The 26,396-nt window shown below is 60.1% G+C and overlaps 2 protein-coding genes across 10 annotated transcripts in view; one reads left to right on the top strand and one right to left on the bottom strand.

The window, feature by feature from the left end:
- Positions 1-368: 368 nt before the first annotated feature.
- On the top strand, positions 369-25,962 carry DHX38 (DEAH-box helicase 38). Of its 5 annotated transcripts, XR_012630621.1 has the most exons (29): positions 369-834; positions 1,299-1,486; positions 1,644-1,748; positions 2,202-2,367; positions 2,482-2,600; positions 2,709-2,785; positions 2,913-3,068; positions 3,699-3,860; positions 3,946-4,053; positions 4,968-5,080; positions 5,183-5,320; positions 5,569-5,755; positions 5,843-6,028; positions 6,473-6,613; positions 6,794-6,904; positions 6,980-7,096; positions 7,314-7,421; positions 7,538-7,650; positions 8,169-8,377; positions 8,455-8,609; positions 8,687-8,842; positions 8,916-9,050; positions 9,129-9,254; positions 9,650-9,745; positions 9,949-10,070; positions 18,117-18,428; positions 20,024-20,108; positions 22,711-22,789; positions 25,538-25,962. XR_012630621.1 is itself a non-coding variant. In XM_074882136.1 (26 exons), exons 1-26 carry the CDS (start codon positions 500-502, stop codon positions 18,205-18,207), a joined length of 3,720 nt encoding a protein of 1,239 aa, XP_074738237.1. In that variant the 5' UTR covers positions 369-499; the 3' UTR covers positions 18,208-21,412. The 5 variants fall into 5 exon arrangements, 2 of the variants coding, with proteins under 2 accessions (XP_074738237.1, XP_074738238.1); XR_012630620.1 differs by lacking the exon at positions 25,538-25,962 and having other exon boundaries at positions 22,711-22,825; XR_012630622.1 differs by lacking the exons at positions 22,711-22,789; positions 25,538-25,962 and having other exon boundaries at positions 20,024-21,412.
- The window catches only part of PMFBP1 (polyamine modulated factor 1 binding protein 1), a 131,533-nt gene continuing 115,622 nt past the window's right edge, over positions 10,486-26,396 (bottom strand). For 2 of the 5 annotated variants that reach the window (XM_074882139.1, XM_074882138.1), the window contains 10 exons: positions 15,565-16,064; positions 15,212-15,372; positions 14,512-14,760; positions 13,729-13,842; positions 12,915-13,069; positions 12,643-12,796; positions 12,166-12,354; positions 11,625-12,026; positions 11,151-11,260; positions 10,486-11,071 (listed from right to left, as the gene is read on the bottom strand). In XM_074882139.1, coding sequence (XP_074738240.1) covers positions 10,486-11,071; positions 11,151-11,260; positions 11,625-12,026; positions 12,166-12,354; positions 12,643-12,796; positions 12,915-13,069; positions 13,729-13,842; positions 14,512-14,760; positions 15,212-15,372; positions 15,565-16,064 — 2,620 coding nt within the window. The remainder of the gene's footprint in view (positions 11,072-11,150; positions 11,261-11,624; positions 12,027-12,165; positions 12,355-12,642; positions 12,797-12,914; positions 13,070-13,728; positions 13,843-14,511; positions 14,761-15,211; positions 15,373-15,564; positions 16,065-26,396) is intronic. The other 3 variants (XM_074882141.1, XM_074882140.1, XM_074882142.1) reach the window with 3 other exon arrangements.

Genomic DNA, 26,396 nt, shown 5'->3' with positions numbered 1-26,396 from the left:
CCCCTCCCTCGTGTGTGTGGGAGGCCGTGGGGTTCTTTCTCCCCCCCCCGCCATGTGTGCCGGTGTCTGTGGGTTCTCCCGCCCCCGTGTCTGGGTGTGCCCATGCGGTTCTCCCCTCACCTCGCCCCGTGTGTGTCCGGGGGGTGCTGCCCCTGGGGGTCTGTCCCTGCCTGTTCCGCCCATTTCCCTCCCCGCGCTCTTCCGGCCGCGCTCTTCACACCCGGAAGTCCTCCCGCGGCCACGTGACCCCACAGAGTCCCCCACGCCGGAAGTTCGGGGGCGGGGCCGCGTCTTGTCTAGTCGTACTCAGACTCTCCTATAGGCTCTGGCCGCTCTCTCTATGGTGCGAGGGGCTAGAGCGGCTCCTCTCGCGGAGCACTGTGGGGCGGCCATGGCGGCGCTCAGGGAGCGGGTTTACGGTCGCTGAGCCAACTGCGCGCAGGTGCCGGGGCTGTGGGAGCGGGGCTGGGCCGCGCAGCGCTCCGGCGGGGCAGCGGCCATGGCCGAGGCGAGCGAGGAGTCGCTGCACCGGCTGGCGGGGACGAGCCCGGAGGCCGAGGCCGGCGGGCTGGTCCCGCGGAGGCGCAGCGCCGCCGCCGAGCAGCACGTCTTCAAGGCGCCGGCGCCTCGGGCCTCCTTGTTGGGCCTGGACGTGCTGGCGGCGCAGAAGCGGCGGGAACGCGAGGAGGAGGCGGCCGGGGGAAAGCGGTCCCGGGTCTCGTCCTACAAGGACTGGGAAGAGGGCCGCGACGAGGCGGGCAGCGCCGAGGAGGAGGAGGCGGAGGAGGAGGAAGAGGGGACCGGTCGGAGCGGCCGGAGCGCTCGCAAGGACAGGTGGGGTCTGCGGGGCGGGTCCTGGCGCTCTACAGCTGCTGGGTCCCTGCCGGGGGAAGGACGCGGGGTGTGAGCGCTGTATCGGGCGGGCTGTAACCCCCCCCCCGTGTCGGGAGAGGTCTGGAGATCTCGGGGTAGGGCCCCGAGGCCGTCTGGCGAAAGCTCTTTCCCTGGTGCTGCCCTGGCGTGCTACGGGCAGGAGTGCTTTCCTCTGCTGTGGGGCCTGCAAACACCAGCCCTGAGACTGTTGCTTTCTGATGCCTGGAGGCAGTGGCCCGCTCAGGAGTGAAGTGTCTGAGCGCATCAGCGGACCCGGCGGGCTGTTAGCAGTGGACAGGGAGAGCACGTGTAACTATAAGCTTTTGCTGTAGCGGAGGTTACAACTAGAGTTGGGTGAGACAAGTCAAAGGTGAGATGTTCCTTAGCACTTTTGAGCTTTCCTTCTCTCTGCTCTGCCTTTCTAGGCATTACCGTTCTGTCCACGTGGAAACGCCTTCCTACACAGGGGGTGTCAGCGAGGAGTTTTGGGAACGTAACCGGCAGCGGGAAAGGGAGCGTCGGGAACATGGTGTCTTTGCCTCCTCCAAGGAGGAGAAGGAACGAAAGAAGGAGCGCAGCAGGGATCGGGACCACGATCGGAAACGGGACCGCGGTAACTGCTCAGAGACCTTTGTGACTCTTCCTGCTTAGGGTTTGGGTTTGTCCCTCAGCCTGCCTGTAGTCCTCAGCTAATGTTCGTGGTGTTTTCTGCAGCAGACTTGGAAAGCCCGTTTGCACACTGGGCACCTGATCTTACTCTCTTTTTGCAGAGGAGCGGGACAGAAGTCGTCACAGCAGCAGATCAGAGAGAGATGGCTTATCAGAGCGAAGCAGCAGGAGGAGTGAACCAGAGAGTCCCAGACATCGGCCCAAAGGTAGGAGTGGGACCTGGTGAAGTTCTTGTGTGAGACCTGACAGGAAGGGACTTGATTTTTTGTTTTTGTTTTTGTTTTTTTTTTTTTTTTTTTGTTGTTTCCTGCTGGTTTTGTCAGGACAAGTATGGGTAGAAAAGTCTGTATCTTTTAATGTTTGTGATTAGGGCAAGCATAAAACTCCTAGCTCAACCTGGATCTGGGAGCAATCTGCCAGCTGTGTGTGTGTGAAAATCTGGCTGATCTCTGTGTAGTGGGGTCTGTTCTGGGTCTGTGTGATACAGAAACGTGGTCCTTTGGTAATTTTCCTTGGAATCACTGGTTTAGGCCTTCCTCTTAGAGGGAGGACAAATGGTTACCTTCTCTCCGTGCTCCTTGCTAGAAGGTGTAAGGTGACTCCAGGTGCCTGGGGCCGCTGTTTGAACATCAGGTGTCAAACTCCATCTCCTCTGCCAGATGCAGCCACGCCATCTCGCTCCAGCTGGGAGGAAGATGATAGTGGCTACAGCAGTGCCCGCCGCTCTCAGTGGGAATCTCCCTCCCCTGTGCCTTCCTGTCGAGACTCGGAGCGCAGCCACCGGGCATCGTCGCTGCGGGACACGGACCGGAGAGACCGGGACAGGTATCGGTGCCTGGGGCTGTGGCTGTGAGCTGTTGAGCTGCAGAAAGGGGAGGGCCTGTGTAAGAGCAGTGCCTGGCTGCGGGCACCAATTCCTCTCTCGTGCTGTTTTTCCAGGTCCGTGAGGAGCAGGTACTTGGATAAGACGCCCTTACCTACCCCGTCGTACAAATACAATGAGTGGGCTGACGACCGGAGGCACCTGGGGGCCACGCCGCGGCTGTCCAGAGGGAGAGGTGAGGAGCCGGGCCCGGGCAGTGGCGGGATCCCCCTCCCCTGCTCGGCACAGGGCTGGGCTCTGGGATTTCCTGCGGGGCGCGGGCTGAGTGGCTCCCCCCCGCCAGGGCGGCGTGCGGACGGGGAGGAGGGAATCGCCTTTGAGACGGAGGAGGAGCGGCAGCAGTGGGAGGACGACCAGCGGGTGAGGGCTCGATAGCGGGCAAGGAGCGGGGCGGGCACGGGGCGGCGGGCGGGCTGCTCCCGCGGCCGTACTGGGAGCCTGCCCGGCCCCGCCGGTGGGGCTCAGGGCTGCGCCTCTCCCCTCCCAGCAAGCGGATCGGGACTGGTACATGATGGACGAGGGCTACGACGAGTTTCACAACCCCTTGGCCTACTCCTCCGAGGAGTACGTGAAGAAGCGGGAGCAGCACTTGCACAAGCAGAGGCAGAAGCGCATCTCGGCGCAGCGGCGGCAGATCAATGAGGTAGGGGCGGGACGAGGGGTCAGCTGCCCTGCGTGGGTCTGTTCTGCTGCCCCTTGAGAGATCCGCCTGCTAGCAGCGAGGGCTGAGCCCTTGCTCTCGGCTGGAGAAGGACAGTCTGTGTCCTGGCCCAGACTGAACAAGGGCTCAAGGGGAAACTTGTTCAGTTCCCCTGCAAAGTGCAGCCCTCACCATTGAAGTGACTGCGATGGGCCGCAGCGTCCAGGGCAGCGGGAACACAGGGCTGTGCTCCTGCCAGTTTGGGGGTGAGTTACATCACGAGGGTTGTCCGCTGGTGGCCCAGCGGACACTGGGGACTGCCGGGATTATGCCCGGGTTTCCTGGCATAATCGGGGTGTGGCAGGGGCCTTGCAGAGAGTGTCTGTCCTGCCTGTCCTTGGAGACAGTCCTGTGGACCACGTACTTCATACGGCCACTCGCTCTGTGTTTCCTGTACCCTGCTGCTTTCAGTTGCTGTTCCTTCCCAGCGCTCACTGTCAGGGTCTCTTGGTGGGAACCATCAGTCTCATCCTGTTGTGGGTCAGGGCCCAGGCCTGAGCTCAGAGTTCTGGTGTTATCTCTTGGGCTTTCTGGGCAGCTTCTGTGTATTTCCTGATACGTTGTTTCCTGCAGGATAACGAGCGCTGGGAGACGAATCGCATGCTGACCAGTGGTGTCGTTCATCGGATTGAAGTGGACGAAGATTTTGAGGAGGATAACTCTGCTAAAGTGCATCTGTTGGTGCACAACCTGGTGCCCCCTTTCCTGGATGGAAGGATTGTCTTCACCAAGCAGGTAGAGACGGTGGCTGCAGGCGCTCGTGGCAGGGAGCCCCGCAAGCATGAGCTCTCTGTGCTGAAGCAATGCCTCTTTCCACTAGCCAGAGCCAGTCATCCCTGTCAAGGATGCCACCTCAGATTTGGCCATCATTGCCCGGAAAGGCAGCCAGCTGGTGCGCAAGCACAGGGAGCAGAAGGAGCGTAAGAGGGTATGCTGTGACCCTTTGGCTCACTGCCCGGCTCTGCATGTGTTGCGCAGTGTCTCACAGCCTCTGGCTGGGCTTTGCAGAAGGCAGGCTGTGGCAGCAACAGTGATAAGGAGTTCGTATTTTTTATGACCTGGGATATCCTGGCAGCCCAGCTCATTGCGTTGTCTCATAAGCAGCTGCTGTGGTGTGTTTCCCTCAGGCACTGCCTGGGCCATGACTTACTGTGCGCTTGGGCAGAGGATTCTGATCCAAAGGGCGTTGGGATCGTGGGAGAGGAGAGCGGGTGGAGGGTGCAGGGTAGCTCAGGGACAGTCAGCAGTCAGTGTGGTGGCAAGATCCGTCTTGTCATGTCTCAGCAGAAGAGTTGTGAGGAAGAATACGCAGAAAAGTAGCGTATTAGTTTTTGGGGGTGTTTTCTAGGGACTTTATCTAAAGCTTATGTGGTAGGTGTGGGGAAAGCACAGACTGTTCCTAAATTGAAACTGAGCTGGATTGGGGTTGCATGTACGTATGAGTGGAAGGGGGGTGGAAGCTGGCCTCATGTCAGAGGTGAGGGCAAACAGGAAGGTGGGAGAGAGACCTGTGAGCACCTGTCAGGAGCAAGAAGATTATCTCTGGTTCAGGTTTGTGTCGGTTTAAATTCAAATTAAATGGAAGGGTCAGCGGCTGGAACCATTTTCTTAGGAGGCAGTTGGTCACTCTGCACCTGAAGTCTCTGTATCCAGACTGGTGTCTGACAACTCTGCTCCAGTTCACCTGGAAGAGGGGGACTCGGTGTAGGGTGGTGTGTTCTGCACGGTGGCGCTGGGGAACTGTGGGGCTAACGCGGCTTCCTAGTCTGAAGAGTAGGATTGTAGGGGAAGGATTTGTCAGTGCTTGCTGTGGTAAAGTTATGCTGCTCCCTGTCCTTCCAGGCTCAGCATAAGCACTGGGAGCTGGCAGGCACAAAACTGGGAGATATTATGGGGATCAAGAAAGAGGAGGAGAAGGACGAGATGGTGACAGAAGATGGCAAAGTGGATTACAGGTAGGAGCTTGGTTTGAATTGCTCCCGCTCAGATGGTGACGGTGGCTGTAGGCGTAGCAAAGTGTGTGAGAGGCAGTTTCAGGACTTCTGGTGTTTCCTTAGGACTGAGCAGAAGTTTGCCGAACACATGAAAGAAAAAAGCGAAGCCAGCAGTGAGTTCGCCAAGAAGAAATCAATCCTGGAGCAGAGACAGTATCTGCCCATCTTTGCTGTGCAGCAGGAGCTGCTCTCCATCCTCAGGTACGGCTGCTGGGGAGCAGGTCACAGAGCATCTGCAGGGCACTGGCCTACATCTCAGGAACTCAAGTGAGAAATTCTGGATACGTGGCCCGTTCGGAAGCTGCACCCTCAGGAAACAGCCTGTGGCTTGCGCGGTTGGTAGCAGCTCTCCTGCCCGAGTAGGACAACGCTTGGGCGGCCAGCCAGTGCTGTGAATGCAAAAGCCCTTTTTTGTGGTGTACGAAGAGAGACCCTTTTCCTTTCTTCAGAGACAACAGCATCGTGATTGTGGTGGGGGAGACAGGGAGCGGGAAGACGACTCAGCTGACGCAGTACCTCCACGAGGACGGCTACACGGACTACGGCATGATTGGCTGTACGCAGCCGCGCAGGGTGGCGGCCATGTCGGTCGCCAAGCGGGTCAGTGAGGAGATGGGGGTGCGTCTGGGGGAGGAGGTGAGTCTGGCAGCCTGGTGGGTGCAGCTGGGGGACTGGGAGGGCGGGGGGCTGTTGGAAGACTTGCTGGTATCTCTGCCCTCCCAGGTGGGCTACGCCATCCGCTTTGAGGACTGCACGTCCGAGAACACGGTGATCAAATACATGACAGATGGGATTCTTCTGCGGGAGTCACTGCGAGAGGCTGACCTGGACAACTACAGCGCCATCATCATGGACGAGGCGCACGAGCGCTCGCTCAACACTGACGTGCTCTTTGGCCTGCTTCGGGAGGTGGGTGTGAGCCCGGGCGAGAGGGCAGCAGCACGGGACACACGAGCTGGTCTTAAAGCAGAGCATTGGCAGGGACAGCCCTTCTCTCCCCGCTCTGGGAGAGCTGCCACATCTCTGGCTGCACTGGCTGCTCCAACATCCTGGTCCCTGGTTCTGGGGCATTAAATCTCCCCCAGAGCCTCAGTGCTGCCAGAGGCTTGCTGGCTGATGGTCAGAAACTCTCAGCACAGAGATCTTTGCTGGCTTAAGACTTCCTGAATGGAGGTTGGCAGGTCTTTATAACTGCGCAAGATCATACAGCATCCGTGTTCCCTGACATTAGTGGCCAGTGCCTCTAGAGTACAGCAGCAGCTCTGTGCTGTGCTGTTGTCTCAGTAGTAATGGAAGCAGCCTGCAGCATGCAGAAATGCCCCTTCCTTATCGTTCCTTTCATCTGCTTTCTAGGTGGTGGCCCGACGCTCAGATCTGAAGCTTGTTGTCACCTCGGCCACCATGGATGCAGATAAATTTGCCTCCTTCTTTGGGAACGTTCCCATCTTCCACATTCCTGGGCGCACTTTCCCTGTTGATATTCTCTTCAGCAAGGTATGGTCAGCGTTGCAGAGGGAGGTTCTGTTGTGACAGGAGGGGGTTGTGACTGGGGTGTACTGTGCTCTGTGGTGGGCAGAAAGGACAGAGGAGGGGCAGCTGTGCTGTATGCAGTCTTGCACACAGGACAGAGCAGGTGAGGTTGTTGGTGTCTCCAACTCCAGTTGTGCCTTTCAGACCCCACAGGAGGATTATGTGGAGGCTGCAGTGAAACAGGCCCTGCAGGTGCATTTGTCTGGTGCTCCTGGAGACATCCTCGTCTTCATGCCTGGCCAGGAGGACATAGAGGTGAGCTGGAAGGGCAGGCGCTGTCCTACACCCTTGTTGTTTTAATCTTAGGTTTACCTCCTTCTTTGTGTTTAGGTGACCTCAGAGCAAATCGTGGAGCACCTTGAGGAGCTGGAGAAGGCGCCTGCTCTGGCTGTACTGCCTATCTATTCTCAGCTACCCTCGGACCTGCAGGCCAAGATCTTCCAGAAGGTGCTGACATGTGCTCTGGGATGGTGCGGGGACAGGGGACACTAGTGCAGGGGAGACCGCTGAGCATGGGTGGGGGTGTGGACGTGCCTTTGTACTGCACGTGGAGGGGGAGAGAAGCTGTGTGCTCCTGTCCTGGGTTCTGTTCCCGCTCTGTGCTCTTCCTCAGTGGCGCAGAGGCCCCTGCCCAGGCTCTGACTGACGGGCACTGTGCTTGCAGGCTCCGGACGGTGTCAGGAAGTGCATCGTTGCAACCAACATCGCAGAGACCTCGCTGACGGTGGACGGCATCATGTTTGTCATCGACTCTGGCTACTGCAAGTTGAAGGTAAGCCAGGATTTCCTGTACTGCTTATGTCTGATCGCTGGGGTTGGGCTGAGGGAGTTCTGTGGTAGCGACCCAGCCTTCTTTGTACTTCAGTCTGTTCTCCTTGTGCCCTGCAGGTTTTCAACCCCCGCATAGGCATGGATGCGCTGCAGATCTACCCCATCAGTCAAGCCAATGCCAACCAGAGGGCAGGCCGAGCTGGCCGAACGGGCCCAGGACACTGCTTCAGGTGGGCACGTCCTGTCGTACCTGCAGCTTGGCATCGGGTTATATATATTTTTTTCTCACTGGAGCTGTTCGTTATCTTGAACTTCTGGGGGGGATGAGTAGTATTATCTTGAAGTTCTGAGGGCCTGCAGTAGGCAGGCCTTGAGGCCTTCTCTTCTGGACCCAGGGCCTCCGCAGAGGAGAGGATACGCTCCCGTTTCTTCCCTTGCCCATCATCCCCTGTGGCTGTTCTGCCCTTGGTGCTGTCGGTAACAGCCAAGCCAAAGGCAGGTCTCACAAGGCTTTGCTTTGGGACTGGTCTGTGCCTGGGGAGGGACTGTGTTTGAGGGGCTGTACGCTGTGGTGCAGCCCGGGCGCCCGCAGGTTGCCAGGGTAGAGGTTCCTCGCTGGGGTCCCGCTGGCCAGGCTGATCCCAGTGTGGCTGCCCTGTGCCCAGGCTGGGCAGCAGCTGCTGCGGTGGGAAGGAGGGAGCACGGTGGCTGGGGCGCGAGGAGCATGCTCTTGGCTTCTGCTCCGCAGGCTCTACACCCAGAGTGCCTACAAGAACGAGCTGCTGACAACCACGGTGCCTGAGATCCAGCGCACCAACCTTGCCAACGTCGTGCTTTTGCTGAAGTCCCTGGGTGTGCAGGACCTGCTGCAGTTCCACTTCATGGATCCGCCCCCTGAGGACAACATGCTGAACTCCATGTACCAGTTGTGGATCCTGGGGGCCCTGGATAACACAGGTACTGGCTGCTGGGATGAGCTGTCGGCCCCTGGGCCTGGCACCTGCCCACCTGCTGATCCTGTGCTGTCCCTGCAGGTGGCCTGACCTCAACAGGGCGTCTCATGGTGGAGTTCCCACTGGATCCCGCGCTCTCCAAAATGCTCATTGTCTCCTGCGATATGGGTTGCAGCTCTGAGATCTTGCTCATTGTCTCCATGTTGTCTGTGCCTGCCATCTTTTATCGGCCTAAGGTACCTGCTTGCTCTTTCAGCAGTTTGGGGTCTTCCCCTGCCCTTTGACTAACCTGTGTCCTTTGCTCACCCTTCAGGGCCGAGAGGAGGAGAGTGACCAAGTGCGGGAGAAATTTGCTGTTCCAGAGAGCGATCACTTGACTTATCTGAATGTTTATCTGCAGTGGAAGAACAACAGCTATTCTACGCTGTGGTGCAACCAGCACTTCATCCACGCCAAGGCCATGCGGAAGGTGAGGCTGTGGCGAGGGGCTGGGGGAGGGAGCGGTGTGCCGGACAGGGGTCTGACTGCCGCACGCTTGGCAGGTGCGGGAGGTGCGTGCCCAGCTCAAGGACATCATGGTGCAGCAGCGGATGAGCCTGGCGTCCTGTGGGACTGACTGGGACATTGTCAGGAAGTGCATCTGTGCTGCCTATTTCCACCAGGCTGCAAAGCTGAAGGTGAGAGGTGTCTCTGCTAGTCCGGGGGTCAAGAGGCCCTGTCTGGGAGCAGCGGGCTGACCACGCTCCCCTCTGCAGGGCATCGGGGAGTACGTGAACATCCGCACCGGCATGCCCTGCCACCTGCACCCCACCAGCTCTCTGTTTGGCATGGGCTACACGCCAGACTACATCGTCTATCATGAGCTGGTCATGACCACCAAGGTAAGCTGGAGCTGCAGGCTGGCAGGAAGGGTGCGGGGTGCTCTGAGGGAGGTGGAGGGCTCTGCTGGGATACTGGGATCTCTCAGAAGGGTAGTGCTCAGCCGTTCTCATCCATACCGGCCAGGCATGTCTGTGTCACCTGCAGAGCCCTGTTTGTCGCTTTCCCAATATTTTTCCTGGCCTCTGAGACACGTTTGAACCTCTTTGTGGTCTCACCAAGTCCAGCCCATGGCAGCTTCTGAGGCCAGGAGGAATTGTCTGGCAGGGGTACAGTCCTAGTCTGGGTACCACTGTCAGCGCGGGGGGTGGGAAGGGAGCTGCCACAGCTCTGGAAATGGTGCCCGGGCCCTGGGAGTTCTGCCCTGCTATCCTGATCCTTCCTTCTGTCCCTGCAGGAATACATGCAGTGTGTCACTGCCGTGGATGGAGAGTGGCTGGCGGAGCTGGGCCCCATGTTCTATAGTATCAAACACGCCGGCAAGTCACGCCAGGTGGGTCTTCTGTGCAGGATGAGCCGGCCGACAGCTGCCCCGCTGTGCATCTCTTCTAGTGTGTGTGTGCGTCTGGGCGTGTGTGCATGTCTGTGTGTGTGTGTCTGGTTCTGCACGCCTGTCTGTCTGTGGTGTGCGTGCTGACGCTGAGGGAATGGGCCAGCCCCCCCTGCTTGCCCCTCACCAGCTGCTGCCTCGCCCAGGAGAACCGCCGCCGCGCCAAGGAGGAGGTGTCTGCCATGGAGGAGGAGATGGCTTTGGCTGAGGAGCAGCTGCGTGCGCGCCGGGAGGAGCAGGAGCGCCGCAACCCGCTGGGCAGCGCGAGGTAGGTGCTGGCCCTGTCTGGCCAGGCGTTGCCGGCTTAAGAGCAGGAGTAGTGAGCTGCGTGGAGGATCCTGACTTCCCTGGGTGCTGCAGTGCAGGGAAAGGTGGCACGTTCCACTAATGGCCCTTGTCCTCTCCTGGCAGATCTACTAAAATCTACACCCCTGGGCGGAAGGAGCAGGGGGAGCCCCTGACGCCACGACGCACCCCAGCCCGCTTTGGCCTCTAAGGTGGCAGTGCCCGCTGCTTTGAGGCTTAAAGACTCCCAGGAGCAGCTGAGTCTTAGGAGAGTGCCCAGCTCCTCTGATCACTGTACTGTGAGGTGCTCTACAGCTTGTGGCGCAGGAAGGCTTTGGTACTTGGCACTAATTTTGCTACAGAACAGGAAGAATTTTATTTGTTTAAAGGTTGTCAGTTTAATCCTTGCTTTGTTTTGCACTGCTTCTTGTCCTGGAGGCGAGTGTTGGGTGGAGGCAGCCCTGCAGAATGGTGCAGGGCTGGTACCGTCTAGTCATTGTCCTGTGGAGGCTGGGACAAGGCACAGAATTGCGCTGACCTAGAGGGCAAAGAGCCCAGCCCTGGGCCAGCGCTGGCCCGTGCTGCCACAGAGGCAGCTCTCCCATGGCCCGTGCCCTGGGCAGGCAGCCCCAGCCCAGCCGGCCCCGCACACATAAGAGCAGGGGCCCAGTGTCAGGCCAGGCTGCGCCACGAATTCCGCTCACCTTCAGCCGCTCGCACTTGTTCTCGCGTGTTCTGACCGCGAGGCACGTGTTTTCCTCCTGCAACCTGCTCACTGCGTCCTGAAGATGCCTGGTGGGAAGGCCAGGGGGGCGAGGGGATGCGGGAGCGCGGGCAGTCCAGCAGTTGTCTGTCTGTCCCCTGCACCCCTGCAGGCAGCAGCAGCAGCTGCTGTGTACGGAGAGCTCAGCCCCGCTCCCCGTCAGCTCTCTGGTCTGCTCGCTTTGCTGCTGGGTCTTGTGCCCTTGTCTCTCATGTACCTGCCTGCAAACAAGGCATGAGCTGAGTGAGTTGGTGGGAGGAGGCAGCCCCTGCCCCTCCCCTGGTGAGGCTCCTCACTCACATCTGCTCCACCAGGCACTGGCTGATGTTGACCAGCACCAGCTCCCTGTCCTCGTGCGTCCGGCTGCTCTCACAGCGTGCCAGAGCCTGGGAAGAGCGCAGGGTTTCTATCTGGAAAGAAAGACGCCCGTGGTCTGTGTGAGCCAGCGTGTGGCTGCTCTTCCCAGCCTCCGTGCGCCCGGGACTGGGGGCAGCTGGAGAAACCGGGCTGGGCCGGGGCAGCAGCCGTGGGGCTGGAGGTGCTGGTGCCTCGGTGGTTCCGTGCTGAGGGGCTCCTGGCTAGTGACAGAGCAAAGAGGGCTAGTTCAAGGAGAAGGAGGTGTCCAGTCCTGCTGCTGCCAGACCTGCAGCCTCCTCCTTTGGTGGCCTGCGACCTCCTGTCCCCTGTCCTGGCCTCCCCACTCCTCCCAGCTGCTGGGGGCCCAGCCTGTGCTCCCGCCCCTGGGCCATGGTGCTGTCCGACCCCATCCCGTACCTGCTCCGTGGCCTTGCTGAGCTCTTCCTTGAGGAAAGACAGCTCCAACTTGCAGACCACCAGCTCCTTTTCTCGCGTAGCCAGAGCTTGCTCACTGGCCTGGTGCAGCTGCTGCCAGTGCTGGGCTCGGCTGCTCAGCTCCCGCAGCCGCTCCTGCAGGGTCTGGGCCTGCCCGCGGCACAGAGGCAGTGAGGGGCTGAGCACAGACGCCCGCTGCCCTGCGCAGAGGCCCGGGGACATGCTCACCTCCTGCTTGCTCTGCTCCTGGCACTCCTGGAGCTCCCTCAGCTCCCAGAGGAGCTGCTGCCTCTCTTCCTTGTAGGCCGCAGCCTTCTCCTCCTGCTTGGCTTTCTCTTGCTGGGCTTGGGCCAGCTCTGCCTGCAGCGTGGCTATGTCCTGCACCTGCACGTGAAGTTGTGGGGCAGGGAGGGCGGCTGGCCAAGCCCTGGGCAGGCCAGGGGTCCCCCGAGGGCTCCCTGCAGCGCTTTGCTGGGGGCTGCGTGGGGGCTGGCTGCATCCTGCGCCCCATCCCTGCCCTCACCTCTTGCAGCAGCTCTGCCAGGCGCTTTCTGGCGGAGGCCACTTCTTGCTGCAGTTCCTGGATGGTTTCTGTGGCTCCACTAAGCTGCTGCAGCCTTCGCTGCTCCCGGGCCTGGGTGGCTCCCAGCTCCTGCTGCAGCCAAGCCACACTGTGCCACAGGCCCTGGCTCTGCTCCTTCTGTGCCCCCAGCTGCAGCAGGGCAGCGTGTGAGCGGGTGCCGCGCTGGGTCTGTGCCCTCTGCCGCTGCTGGTCCCCGCTCACCACCCCTCCTGCTGTGCAGGCGTTGCTGCAGGGCTTTAGTCTCTATTGAGGGTGCTCACCGCCCCCCCCCCCGCCCCGCCCCGTTCTGCTCCCTGCCCTGCTGACAGCACGGCTGCCCTTGCAGCTCCCCCCTGCCCCTGGGTTATCCATGGGGGCAGGGGAGAGCAGGGCCAGGCTGGCGGGGGGGCCCCACCGCAGGTCTTGCCCCCTCCCTACCTGCTCCCTCAGGGCCTGGAGCTGCTCCTGGCTCCTCTGTAGCTTCTCTTGGGCGTGGGCTGCCGCGTGCATGTGCTGCAGCGCCTGCTCCAGGGTCACCTGCTGTTTCCACTGCCACCGGCTCAGCTCTGCCCGTAGCCGCACATCCGGCTCCCTGAGGCAGGGGCACAGCCTCAGCCGGGGCAGCCCTGGCTGCTCTCGCTCCCCCGCTGCCTGGGCCAGGCCCAGAGCCAGCACAGCCCCCGTCAGGGCCTGCCCTGACACCGGCCTACCTGCTCGGAGCTGCCGCAGCCTCGCTGCTGCCCGCTGGCTTCGGCCCTGCTCCTTGCTCGGCCTTGGCCTCGCCGTGGGCCCGGGGCTGTGTGTCCGCCCCCCAGGCACAGGCACGGCCACTCCTCTGGGCGCTGCAGGACGCTCGGGGCTGGGGCTGCTTGAGACAGAGCGGGCAGGCTGGTGCTGCCTCCCCCCACCCTGCCCCAGGGCTTCTGCGGGAAGTGAAGCTGGGCTCAGCCCCACAGCGCGGTTTTGGGACACTTGCTCTCGTGGCCCCCTGGGCTCGGGGAGCCACCTCTGCAGCTTCCCCGAACTGCCCAGGGAAGCGGTCTGCCCTGTAACTCCACAACTGGAGCTGCCGCAGAGGCTCGGGGAGCCTGGGCTGGGCCTGGCCCTTTCCCCTGTACGTGCAGTAACTGGGGAGGCACTGAGGTGCTTTGCTGCCTCATCCTCCAGCCGTGGGTGCACTGACCCTTACGGGTGCCAGGTGCCTCCTCCCCACTCTCTCTGCCATCGGGGCAGGCCACAGGCTGGGGTCACTGCAAGCGTGGAGCCCCAGGGTGCTGGCTGCAGGCTCCAGCCCTCACCTGTCCCAGCCCCGTGGCCCCAGGTGCCCTTGTCCTTGCCCACTGCCCCTTCCTCAGCACTGCTTTGCTTGGCCGCCCTCCCCAGCTGCCTGTCCCCTACCCGGTACCGGCCACCCTCCCCAGCTGCCCATGTCTGCACCGCCTGCGTGAGCAGCGCAGCCCTGGCCATGGGCATCTGCCTGGCCCCGCACGTGGGGGCTGTGGCCACTGGGCTGCCTGCACTCACCTGCATGAGCAGCTCTGTGCGCGCCTTCCTCGGGATATTGTAGCTGGAGTCAGAATGGCTGTGGGCAGCCACGGAGGAGGTGACCTCTGTCTGCACCACCTCATCCTTCTGGTCCTGGGGAGAGGAGCATTGCTGGCCTGCGGGTACCCAGCCGGGCGTGGGACCCCCCTGGTCCCCCTGCTGTGGAGAGGCTGGGACTAGTTTGGGACAACTCATGGGCAGCAGGCTCTTAGGGAGGGTCTGTGGCCAAGGGACGTGGCCTGCACCAGACAGCTGCTGGCTCCTGGCCCTCCCACCCCTGCGCAGCCCCCCCGTGTCCTCCCTGTTGCGGCAGTGTCTGCTGGGCACCCAGCAGCCCTGGGAAGGCACCTCTGCGGTCCCTGACCTGTGACAGGGCCTGGGCATGTGAAGAGTGGTGAGCCCAACTCGCTGGCAAGGCTGCGGGCTGCAGCAGTGCCCCCAGCCCCAGGATGGTGCCCAGGTGGTCAGTGGGGCCGCTGGGGCCATTGCAGTCTCCCAGCTCCGCTCAGCTGGGTGCCCTGGGCCATGCCAGCCCTGTGGCTGGGCTGCTCTGTACAGGATGGGCGCTAAATCTGTGTCCCACATGTGGCTGAAGGACATCCCCTGCCCTCCCCACGGCATGGCCACCAGCTGCTGGCGCAGGCAGGGCTGTTGGGCCGACACAGTGCCTTGGCCCGGCACGGGATGGCTGTCAGGGGCCGGTGGCTGAGGGGAGGGGACGCACACAGCCTGGCCAGGGGCTGCTGTGCCTGGCAGCGGTACCTTGCCGATCACCGCCTGGTACTGCTGCATCAGAAAGATGAAGTCCTGGTGCTTCTGCTCCACCGCACGCTCCTGCTGCTGCAGCTGGACCAGCCGCTCACGGTTCATGCCCCTGCAGAAGTCCAGGTCCAGCTGCAGTGCCCGCACTGAGGCCAGCGCCTGCGCTGGCTCCAGCTTCTGCTGCTGTGTGTCCTGGCGTGCTGGGGGCTCCCCTCGCCATGGCTCCGGCACCGGCACTTGCCTTTGGCCCTAGGACACAGCATGAGCAGCACCTGTCTGGCTCGCTGCCGTGGCCAGCCCGTCTTGCCACTCCTGCCAGGCGCTGGGGCTGGACAACAGCGCTGGCAGTCCAGGGTTTGCTGCAGTGGAGTGTGCTGACGGCTGGTGGGTGCAGACCTCCCCCCCAGGCAGCACCACGCTGTCTGTCTGCTGTGACAGTCCCCTGGGCTCATGAACAGCCAAGCCCCAGCACTGCTGGCACTCGGCACTGCAGTGATGCCAGCGTGGGCTGTGGGGGGTGCAGCTGCAGCAGGCCTGGACGCTCCAAGCCCTTGTACTCGGGGGGGGGGTTGGGGGGGGTTAGGGGTGAACTGTCTGGGGGCACCGGCAAAGGCTGGCCAGGGCCTCCTGTAGCACCCGGCCACCAGCCTGTGGCTCTGTGACCAGTGCCTGGGGTGGGATGGGGAGTGGCACCGCTCACCTGGGGCTGCCAGGTCTCCGCCTCCGGCTGAAGATGCTGGCTGAAGCTGCTCGGCTCTGGCTTTGCCTCCTCTGCTGCTGGCAGCCCTCCACAGGGGCCCTCAGGCTGGCCCAGAGGTGCAGGGACCTCCCTGGATGTGCCACATTTTGGCCACTCTCTCACTGCCAGAGGGACCACAACATGGGACAGGCCCTTCCTGCTGGCCCCGGACAACCCTCAGTCCCGGGGGGCACAGCCAGGGATGTCCCCCAGCCCTGCCTGGGGCACCTGCAGAAGCGCCCCATGGGCCTCCCCTCCAGCAGCACCCGCCCCTCCCTGCAGAGCGCAGCCGCAGCGCTGCCTGCAGCCCTCACCTGTGCCTTCGTGTGACATGATCCTCCTCGGCTGGGCCCTGTCCCGGGCACAAGGTGGCTCTGCCCTGCCCGCAGCCTGGGGACAATGCCCGGAACCAGAACCTGGTGACCTCACGCTGGGAAACTCCTCCTGGTGCTGGTGGATCTGGGGATCCCCGTGTCCCCCCCCCCGGTGTCCCGGCACTGCCGTACATGTTGAGCCTTGTGGCATCCCCATGCCACAGCTGGGCCTCTCCAGTCTCATGCTGCCCTTGCACCCCCTTGTCTCTGTGCTACCCCCCCCACCCCTTGCACCAGCCTTTGGCCATGCCCTGGCCCTGTTGCTGGCCCCAGGATGTGCTGCAACCGGGTGCCATTGTGACACGGCTGTGCCCCGGGGACACGGGCACAGCCGCCTCCGCTGTGCTGCCTGTGGGCTCCCGAGCTGCGCCCAGAGCTGCGCTGGGCTCTCAGAGGAGCTGTTGATCACATCGACTGAGGCCGCTGCTCCGTGTTTCTCCCTGTCCAAAAGGGTAAAAATAACACGAACAAGTTGTCAGAAATGAATTTCAATTTCTCCACGCCCTTCCCTGTCCATGTGGCTTCCCAGCACAGATCAATAGTGTTTAGACAGCCAAGGAGATATTTTTCCCCTCTTAAAGCACCAGATCAATAGCAGGAAAAAAAACCCCAAACCCAGAACAAACCCTCTGCCTGTGTGTGTGCTACAGTAAATGTGCACAAACGGGGCGCGGGGCTGCCCGAGCGGCGTGAGGGCAGAGGCGGGGGGGTGGCTGGGCAGCATGGCTCCGCAGCTCAGCACACCCCGCGGGGCACACCCTGGCAGGGCTGTGGGCCACGGGCCCCGCGGGAGGCTGAGTGTGCCCCAGAAGCTTCTTGGGGTGAGCGCAGCAGCCGTGGGCGAACGGAGGCTCTGAGGATGGAGACCAGCCTGGCTGCCAGCCCCACTGTGGCCGCGGGAGTCGACAGAAACCCAGATCGGCAGGAACACGTGCAGCAGTGAGCTGCTGGGGAGCGGGCAGGCGGCTTCCACATGGGAAATGCTGCCACGCCCCCCCCGCAGGGAATAGTCACTCAGGGCTTTTAGGAAAACAATCCGCTGGTGCGCAGGGGCTGAACTGGTGCTGGCAGGAGGAATCAGTGTCCAGCCTTGGCAGGCAGCAACCTCCAGCCGATTCCTGGGGCGCAGGAGACCTGCCCCATCCCGTCGGGCCGCCCGCAGCGGGCGGGAGGTGTTGGATGCCATTTGCTGCCCAAGGGCCGTGCATGATGGTGACCAGCTGGAGAGGCAGGTGAGTGTGCGGCACTGCAGACCCGTGAAAACCAGTCCCCAGAAGCAAAATGCTGGTGGGGATGGGATCGCTGGCTGGTGAAATGGGGGCTGCGCTGCTTCACATGTGGCTGCACGGGGGGGCCCTGGGCACAGACCTCCCTGTTCCTGGCACAGGGCTCCCCAGGCTGCCACCCCTCGCTGGCAGTCAGTGCAGTTTCACAGGTAAGTATCTGAACTGGAAATTTCCAAGGCCAAGCTGGGCCCAGAAGGTGAACGCAGATGTACCATAATAGAAATCATCGGTTGCCATGACGATCCGCTCCACCAGCGGGTCGCAGCCACAGGCGGTGGGAGCGGGTGCAGCACCAACAGTCCTGCGAGCAGGGCCACTTAACCCCCACTGTGCAGAACGCAATTGAATTTAGCCCTAATTTCTGCCAGTGCAAGGGAACAAAATATCCCTGCAGATTTCAATCTTGTTCAGGCAGTGGCAGCCGGGGCACAGAGCCCCCGCAGGGCACGGAGCCTCCACGGCTGCCCTCCGCGGCCTTGGTGCTCCGTCACGGCCTTATTGCTGCTTTAATTAAAGCCAGTTGCCCTCCCCGAGCAGCACCCTGCACATCGCACGTGCCGGGGCTCTGCGTGACGCAGCTCTGCCCAGCACACAGCGGCTCGGCTCGGCATCGCTCTGCTCTCCCGCTGCAGGACGTGCCCAGAGCTGCAGCCCGCAGCTGCCAGGGCCTTTGCCACCTTGTTTGCCCTCGTTACCGCGCGCAGCAGCCCAGGCTGTGGCCGCTGCCCAGCTGGTGGTTGCGGTGCTGTGCTGCGTGTGATGTGCTGTGCTGAGCCGTGCCGCACTGTGCCACATGTGCCACGCTGCCCTCAGATGTGCTGCACTGCACGGCCCTGGCCGCGGGCTCCCAGTGCCGGGGAGCTGTGCTAGGGCCGCGTGTTGGGCCGGTGTCGCCGGAGGTGGCCGTTGGCTGCCTGAGCCTGGCACATCTGGCCCACGGCCACGTCCTCCCCTCCAGCCAATGTGCTGCTGATCTGCTGTCCCGGGCTGGTGGCTGTGGGCCCGTGGCCAGGATGGACCCCAGCAGGGCTCAACCCTGCTGCAGCCGCCGTGAGCCTGTGGTGCAGCCCCACAGCCCGGACCCACAGCTCCACGCTCGCCTGGTGCTGGACAGGGTGGCCAAACTGGGCTGGGAGCCTGCACCACGTAGTGCTGGGGGTGGGAGTTGGCTCACTTTAATTACTGCCGTAATGTTATTCTTTTCAGTGCCACGTTAATTGAAATTAAACAGCTGCCACGTTCTGGCTGGGACAAAAGTGAATCCTTTTTCATTCCCCTCCGGTTTAATGAAGACTGACGTGCCGAGAGAAAACAAAGGCGATCCAGCTGCTGCCTCGCCAGCACATGCACCAGCAGTTACCGGGGACCCCGCGAGCCGGCAGAGACAGCCTGGAGCACCCCACCGCCACAAGCCCCGGCAGCCCAGACCGTGTGCTCCCGCCCGAAGGGCCTGGCCCAGGGGTGTCGGGGAGAGCTGTGGCGTGCCCCAGTGCCGAGCCCAGGCTTTGATCCCTCCTGGTAAGAAGCGTCCAGCCACCAGCTGTGCCCCAGCACGGCTCCTCTGTCCTCCCGCACTGCCGGGCTTGGCTGGCCTCAGCCTCCCGACGTTTCGAGTCACCAACTGACCCCTGCAGCCTGAAAGCCCAAGCTGGGACAGTGGGATGAGCTGAGGAGGGTATCTCTCTCCAGCCATAAGCTTTTTTCAGTTTTAGGACTAGGAGCTTACTTGTGATGCCATTCAGTACTTTAAAATATGCAAAATGAGGCACTGGTACAAACCTCATTAACACCCGCCTCCAACATCATTAAGATGTTTCCAAGAAAATTAATTGAGAGACTCATTAAAAATAAATTAAGAAAAATGTGTTGCAGAGCGCCTGCTCTGAGCTCGTAAATCACGGCTCAAAGCTCCAGGCCGCTGCACAGGCAATTAACGCCAGCCAATTTGTTTTATCCTGACTGCGAAAATTAGAAAGCAGACATGGAGATTAGATTAGGGATGTCTGTCAAGCGGAACTTGGGGTGAATATTTTAGGATACAAAATGGAAATCAGGAAAACAAAGCTGGGACTTCATTCGGAGGAGCTGACAGGCAGAGGTGGGGAGGGAGGAGAGAGATTTAGATGTTTTCTGTTTCGAGGAGCGGCACCATGTCTGTATTTACACCCATCTCGCGCTCCCGCCACCAGACAGCTCTCCATTCTCATCTGCGCATTGCCAGCCCTTTGTGGTGTGTGCACAGACACCGACTGCCCCTTTCGGGAAGCCCGAGCTCATATCGAGAGCGCGCTTTGAAGTCGCTGTGTATTACACAGCCTGAACCAACATGTCGCCTGTGTGTATGCTGATTACACACTTGGATTAGCAAACACAGTACAGCTGGGTGGGACCACTGCTCAGGACTTAGTCAGCTTTGTGCCATTAGCACCCCTTCGTCCACCTCTAGCACCTTCCATCAGAGGATCTCAGACTACTTTATATTCATGAACTGAACAGTGGAGCTCTTCTGCAAAATGAGCAAGTGTTATTATCCCCCTTTTGCACAGGGAAGCCGAAGCAGAGATAAGTTAAGGTCTTGCTTGTAACTGTGTGAATGCATAAACAGCTGGTGCAGTGGCAGGCACTGGGTGTGCACGTACCCATCGTGTGCTGGACACCCTGACCACTATTCGTGCAGCCAAACGTCCAGCCCTGTCTGCAGCAGACCAAGCCGTGGTGCACAGGAGGGGGCCGGTCGCAAACAGCCACACCGACAGCTCGCAGAAACGCAGGTCAAAGCGTCCTGCCTTCGATCCGCTGCGTATTGGGGACAGGTCCGGAGTGACCCCGCAGCGTGGCCCTCGAGCAAATGCCTCCTCTTCCCCTCGCGTGGACGCAGCGCCGGGGAGCGACGGCAGCTGGCGGAAGGGCCGCGCATGGCACCCTTGGGTGTTCTGCCCTCAGCGGACGCTGGCCTCCTCTATGGCTGGATAGTGCTGCCTAGCAGCCATCGCAAATGGCCAGTTTTTAGAAAGCAGTGATCATGCTTTTGCACACGGAAAGCAGGAGAATGCCCTGGACAGGGCAGGCTTTAAATCCTTATTTTCTTTGCTTTCTTATCTCATGTTGTCTAGAGACGTCCGATGCTCATGTCCTGAGGTCCAACTCCGTAATACACCTGATGGTTTTGGGTGGTATCTTAAAAGGAGACCTCTCCAGGTATGTAAGCTGCTTAATAGCTTATAAGTCTCCTCTTGGATTTTAACCCACCTTTCTCTGACAGCCCTTTCTTTACTGGCCCCTTCACAGAACAGAGGGAACACTGCCTTTGTGCAGCCACTGTATGTCAGTTCAGTTCAATTTCAGTATTTAACGTGTATGCTAATAATATACACCCCTCCGTAATCCTGTCTGGTTTTGACCAGATACATCTGCTGGCACCAGCATGAGTCAATGATGGAACGGTTTTGGGTTGGGGTTTTTTTGCCAGTGTAGAATTTCTACTGGAAGCACCTTTTAACATAAGGAACTTCTGCCTTTCCACCCAGTGTGAGCCTGCATGTTTGTGCACATGCTTTCCCCCACCTCAAACGCTGCCTCACTCTCTCCACGTGGGTTCCTGAACCACATGGTCTCTGTACCAGTGCCCAAAATACTGAAATTGAGCAAACGGAAAGGAAAAATCAGTTTGGAGTAAAACCCAGACGGGATCACTTTAATCTGAGCAAGCTCTTGGAGCATGCAAAGAAGCACAGAGGATGGTGAACTCCTCCAGCAACTGCGAGGCACCTATGTCAGAGCAGATGATAGTAGCATTTTTACCTAACAAATGGAAAAAAACAAAGAAATGACTGATTGAATCATTAATGACAAATTGATGCACATGGGGATGGGGGGACAGCAAAGGAGGCATCCCACCCCTACAGCCACTCTGGCTGCTGCGGTGCCCCGGGTGCAGGCGGCTGCTGTCAGGGCACTGCAAAATGTAAAATCCTGCTCTGAGGAGCAAAGCACAGACACTGCTCTGGCAGTGCGGGGACCTGCCCTGGGAGCACAGGCTGGGGGGAGGCACGGTGGTCTTGCGATTAACCAGCGGCTTGTGGGTGCGCAGGGGAAGCAGTGGGCCGTGAGCCGACACGGTTGCTGAGGGAGCGACAGGCACAGCTCGGCCAGGAGCTGCGGCCCCTTGGTGCAAGGCGGTGTTGGAGGGCTCCAAGAGCAGCCACAGGCACTGCCGCAAGGTGATGCTCCGTGTGGGGCTTAGTGGAGAGGAGAGTGAGGGGTCATTTGCTCATACGTCTGCGTATGTAAGTGGTTTTGTGGAGAGCAGAGTCGATAATGGAAGGCTCTTAGATCTGGCAGGCAAAAGTATATCTCAGTGCGCTGACTGTAAGATGAAACAAGCCAAACTTGAACTGGAAATAAAGCGTATGCGTTAGCAGTTAACTCTTGGCAGAGTAAACCAAATGCTGCAGATGTGCCATCAGTGGACATTTAAAATAAAGTTTGGGCAGCTTGTTCCATCTCTGTTCACCCAGTTACTGACTCCAAAGCAGACTTTAACCCTTGATGGGGCGGGAGACACTGAGCTGGGTCTCCACTGCCCCTCCGGTGTCCTGAGCCAGGCCCACATGTGCTGGGGCTGGTCTGGGGCCTATCGCCGGGCTGTGCCTGAAGGGGGGATCCAGGCTCCAGGTGAGCTATTGCAGAACTACTGAAAGAGACCTCGGGCTGAAAGCTTTATGCAGGCTTTTTGTCCTGCTCTGGGGGGCTATTCCTGTGCAGCTGGTGAGCTGAGGTTCCCTGCGCATCAGTGTTTGCAGGCTGAGGGGACCACGGGCATGAGCATGTCACACCCAGGCTGAACTCCTGAAATGCTTCTGTTTTGCAGCTAAAATTTTCCATGATGAGCCTTTGCGTGAAGACACATTTAATTCAAATGTTTGATTAACCTCCTTTCAACTCTTTCTGAGTTATGGAATGAGTGGAAAAATACTTGCATGTAAAAAATTACTGGTGTTAAAAATAATTCTAGCCACAGGAAAAATAGCTACATTTTTCTAGCTTAACCAGGCTTCATCCTCATGTGGCCTAACTCCTTCCTGAGAAACAAACACTTGCAACTACAACAAAAATGCTTTAGAGCATGCTCAGATGCTATGTGCTAAGCCTATAGGGGAAACAAAAAAAAAAAAAAGCAGGAAAAAGGGAAAAAAAAAAAGAGTAAAAATAAGGGAACCCCAGTCTAATCCCACCATCTTCCTCAACCTGACCATGGAGGGATCTGTGGATGCCATTTATACAACAGAACTGAAAAAGAAATCTTAAAATAAACAGATCCCCCCCTTATATGCACCACAGAAAGCAAGCACATGCCTGAGACCAGATACAGGAGGAAATGACGGTGCGGTAACACCCGGCACCCCACAATTCAGAGGCTTTATGCTGTTTCATTGTTCTGCCATGGTTCAGCTCTCCGTGTGCGTACGCTCGGTGCTCAGCCCGGAGCCACCACGAAGGAACGCTACCTCACCGGGGCACACACCTCCCGGACACCAGCTCGGCCTTGGGGCGCAGCGGGGGCAGCCAGAGCACCCCCTGTGGGGGCCGCCCCCCCAGGTGTACCCCGGGGTGCCGGGGCCACGGCGGGACCCTGGGAGCTGCGTGGAGAAAGTGACCCACGCAGGAGGGTGTCCCGGGTTATCTGTGGTTCCAGCACCCTGACCGAGCAAGGGAGAAGGAAAAAGGGCCTCTGGGGAACAGTGGTATTCCTCCAGCAGGATTTAACAGAGAATGTGTTTATTGTCTGACCCGAAAACAGGAGAGGAGACAACCAACTCACATCTAGAGCCAGGGCACTCGTCCACTTCTGGGGACAGACACAATGCAAGAAACCACAGGTAAGAGAAGTACAAACACCTCCACGGCCGACTGACACCAGCTCCGCGACAGCGGGGCCGTCTGTGCACAGGCCAAAAGCAGACATGCCCCAGAATTTGTCTGGGGAAGGGCTGGTACAGAGCTCCTTGAGCTGCGGAGGGCGACACCACTGGAGGAGCACATGTTGATTTTACTGACAAATTTAACAAAGGCAGCACGCAGCGGCCTTGCAGCGCCTGCTGCTCGGAGAGCCCTTGTGTCCTGCTGCAGTGAGCAGCTCCGAGCTGAACAGATCCCCACAGCCCCGGCAGGAATTCTGAGCGAGCCAGATGGCGTGTGAGGGTGGCGAGAAAGAAGCAGAAAAAGGGTGGGAGGCTGAAAAGGTGTGGGAGGCAGAAAAAAGGCTGGGAAGACAACAAGAAATTAAAGGCCAAAAAGATGTGGAGGCTGGCAAAAGGTGGGAGGATCAAAAAGAAGTAAGAGGTTCAAGTGAAAGAAGGGGCTAAGAAAGGGAAGGAGAACAAAAAAAAATACAGTGGGAGGCTGAGGACTGGGAGGCCAAGAAAGTAGAGGCTGAAAAGGGTGGAAGACCAACAAAAGGATGGGAAGCCATGAAGAAAATAGAGACCTAAAAGGGATGGGAGGATGAACAAGGGTGGGAGGTGGCAAAGGAGTGAGGGAGGTCAGCAAAAAAGAAAAGGCCAAAAAAGGGTGAGAGGCCAAAAAAGGGTAGGATGCCAAAAACCAATGGAAGGCCAAAAAGGTGTGGGAGGCCAACAAGAAAATAGAGGCCAAAAAGGGTGGAGGCTGAAAAAAGCTGTGCGGCCAAGAAGGGATGGGAGCCCAAAATGGTGGTGGTGGTGGTGTGGGTGATGAGAAAGCAGAGTATAAAAAGAACAACAAAAGGACAAGTAGATGCTCTTTTTGGAATTCCACCCCTTTCTGGCCTCCTACCCCTGTTTGCCTCCCACCCAAGGCTGGAGGACGGGGGGATGTTGAAGTTGGGGAAAGCTGGATGACAGGTAGATGCTGAAAAAGAGAGTGGAGGCTGAAGGAGAATGGGAAGACAGGGGGCAGCTGGAGGCTGAAAAGAAAGTGGAGTTTGAAACATAAAGTGGAGGCCAGAGGGAGGGGAAGTTGGTGGGGAAAAAGGAGGGTGTTGAGGAAATGGGTGGCTGAAAAATGAGTGGGAGGCCAGAGAGCAGGTGGAGGGTGAAAAAGAATTGGAGGCAAAAAAAAAAAAAAAAAGCAGTGATTGACAAAAAGCAAAAGGCCAGAGGCGAGGAGGCGGCCAGTAGGTACAGGCTGGACAGAAGGCAGTGGGAGGCCTGAAAGAGACTGAAAAGACGGTGGAGCCGGAGAGTAGATGGGGTCAAGAGCGGGATCCAAAGGGATGGGCAGCAGTGGGCCACAACAGGTGAATGCAGCCCAGAAAGGGTGGCGAGGCCAAAAAAAGGGGGCAAGGGGAGGCTTAAAAAGAGTGGACATCAGTGGGCAGGAGGAGGCTAAAAATGTGGTGGTGTGAGGCCAGAGGGAGGCTTAAGAGGGGCAGAGGATGAAATGGGGGGGGGGGGCCAAAAGGGAGCAGCAGTCCATAAAAAGGCCTGACAGCAGACTAAAAAAAAAAGTGTGAAGCTTGAAAAGGAGTGTGAGGGGGACACCAAAGGTGAAGGGGTGTCGGGAGGGGATGTGGAGGCTGAAAAGGCAGGGAGGGCCAGAGGGGATGGGGGAGACTGGGAAGGAGCTGGACAAGCAGCTTAAGAGAGGCAGAAGGGGAGCAGAGCTGGAGAGAGGTGAGGGGAGAGGGAGTCCAAAGAGCAGGAGGAGGCCAAAAATCGGGGGCAAGGTCTGCAGGGAGTGGGGGGGCTGTGAGGGCTTGGTGCTGGAAGGGACGGTGGCTGGAGGTGACTGAGGGGAGCTGCAGGCCAAGAGGGCGGGGGGTGTACCGAGAGAGGGACTGCGGGGAGCCCGGCAGCAGGCCCACGCCCAGGCCCAGACTCAGACTCGGGCTCGGGCTCAGGCCCAGACTCGGACTCGGACTCAGACTCTGACGCAGACTCGCGCTTGGGCTCAGGCCCGGGCTCTGGCCCAGGCTCGGGCTCAGGCCCAGGCCCATCGGGCGGAGGAGTCTCGGCGCAGGGGCGCGGCGCATCCCGCCCCGTATCCCTCCGCGCCCCGCCCCGCCGTGCTGCCGGCGCCGCCCGGCAGGGGTCGCCCTCGTCCCGCGCTGCGCTGCCCGCGAGATGGCGGCGGCTCCTCCTCCCCCGCCCTCCTCCTCTTCCCGGTGCTGCGGGGCGGCCCCGGGCACCTTTGTTCTCCCGGAGCCCCCGCCCCGCCGTGCCGGCGCGGCCCCGGACCGCCCGCGGGCACCCGGCCGACAGCCCCGGGGCGCGCCCCCCCCCCCCCCCCCCCGGGGCCTCCCTGGGCCCGCCCCATTTTCCCCTTCGGTCGCGGCCGGGCGCTGGGCCCCGGCGGGCGGCGCGGGGGGGGGGGGGGGGGGGGGGGGGGCGGTGGGGGGCCGCCCGCTGCGGCGTTGGCAGAGCCCGTGGGGTGGATGAGGGGGGAGGAGGGTCCCAGCCCGTCCCGTGTCCGAGCGGCTGCGGCAGCCGGCTGGAGTCACGGAAGGGAGAACGGGAACAGAGTTTGCGTTCGTGGAATTTTAATGAGGCGTAAAGGTTATTTCTCTGCGGTTCTAGTGATAATTTCCAATTCTCTGTGTGCGGAGGAAGCTGGTACCTCTGGTCTAATCACATTTGGGTACTGTCTAGGGCACGCTCGGTGTTTGGCTGGCGAGGAATATCAACAAATTATCAGCAGCATGGTCAGAGTCTGCAGGGGAGAAAAAACCAACAGGAAACTCTTGCACGGCTTTGCATTCTGCAGTGAAAATGATCTCATTATCCTTGCCAGGGTCTCAGCCCGCTACTTGAGGAATACTTACTAAAAAAACATTGCAGCTCTTGGGAGAGGGTCTCTTCCAGAGAAGGGAAAAAGAATGAACTGGATGTGTAAAAACAGAGTAGGAGGAAACAGCTACAGTGGCAAAAATAGGTAGGAACCTGCCCGCCTGCATTTCCAGCACAAACTGAGAGCCCCGGCCAAATCCTGGCGTCGGCAGAAGCGCTCTGTGTCTCTGTTTTCCCTCCATTGTGGGGGTCCCACCCAGTCCCGTCACCCCAAGGCAGCCTCTGGCATTCCCACTCTCCAACACCAGGTCCCTCGACTCCTCCATGGGCCCAGCTGCTGGTGCCGCAGAAGCCTGGGGGCTGCGCCGGGAGCCCCTCCAGCGCCCCGGGGACGGGCCCAGCCTCGGCAGTGCAGGGGCCTCGGGACCACCCTGCCCGCCCGGGTAGGGTCAGCTGGAGCAGGCTGCCCAGCGCCGTGCCCCATCATGTTTGAAACACCGTCTCAGGATGAGAGGAATGCGAGGGAAGGCGCAGGAGTGACCCCACAAGCGTGAGGGCATGCGCCTGCCCGCTGGGGCTGCCTCCTGCCCAGCGCCGAGCTGGCAGCACCTCGCTGCTGTCCTGCAGTTAATCCATCCTGGCAACTGCTCTGCCACAAGCTGCGTCTTGGCTTCTTGTGTTGTACATAAGGACGTACATAGGCCGTGTAGGAGCTGCCATG

The sequence above is a fragment of the Strix uralensis genome, chromosome 12 (assembly GCF_047716275.1).
Source record: "Strix uralensis isolate ZFMK-TIS-50842 chromosome 12, bStrUra1, whole genome shotgun sequence".
NCBI lineage: Eukaryota > Metazoa > Chordata > Aves > Strigiformes > Strigidae > Strix > Strix uralensis.
This window is presented reverse-complemented; position numbering and strand designations above follow the sequence as displayed.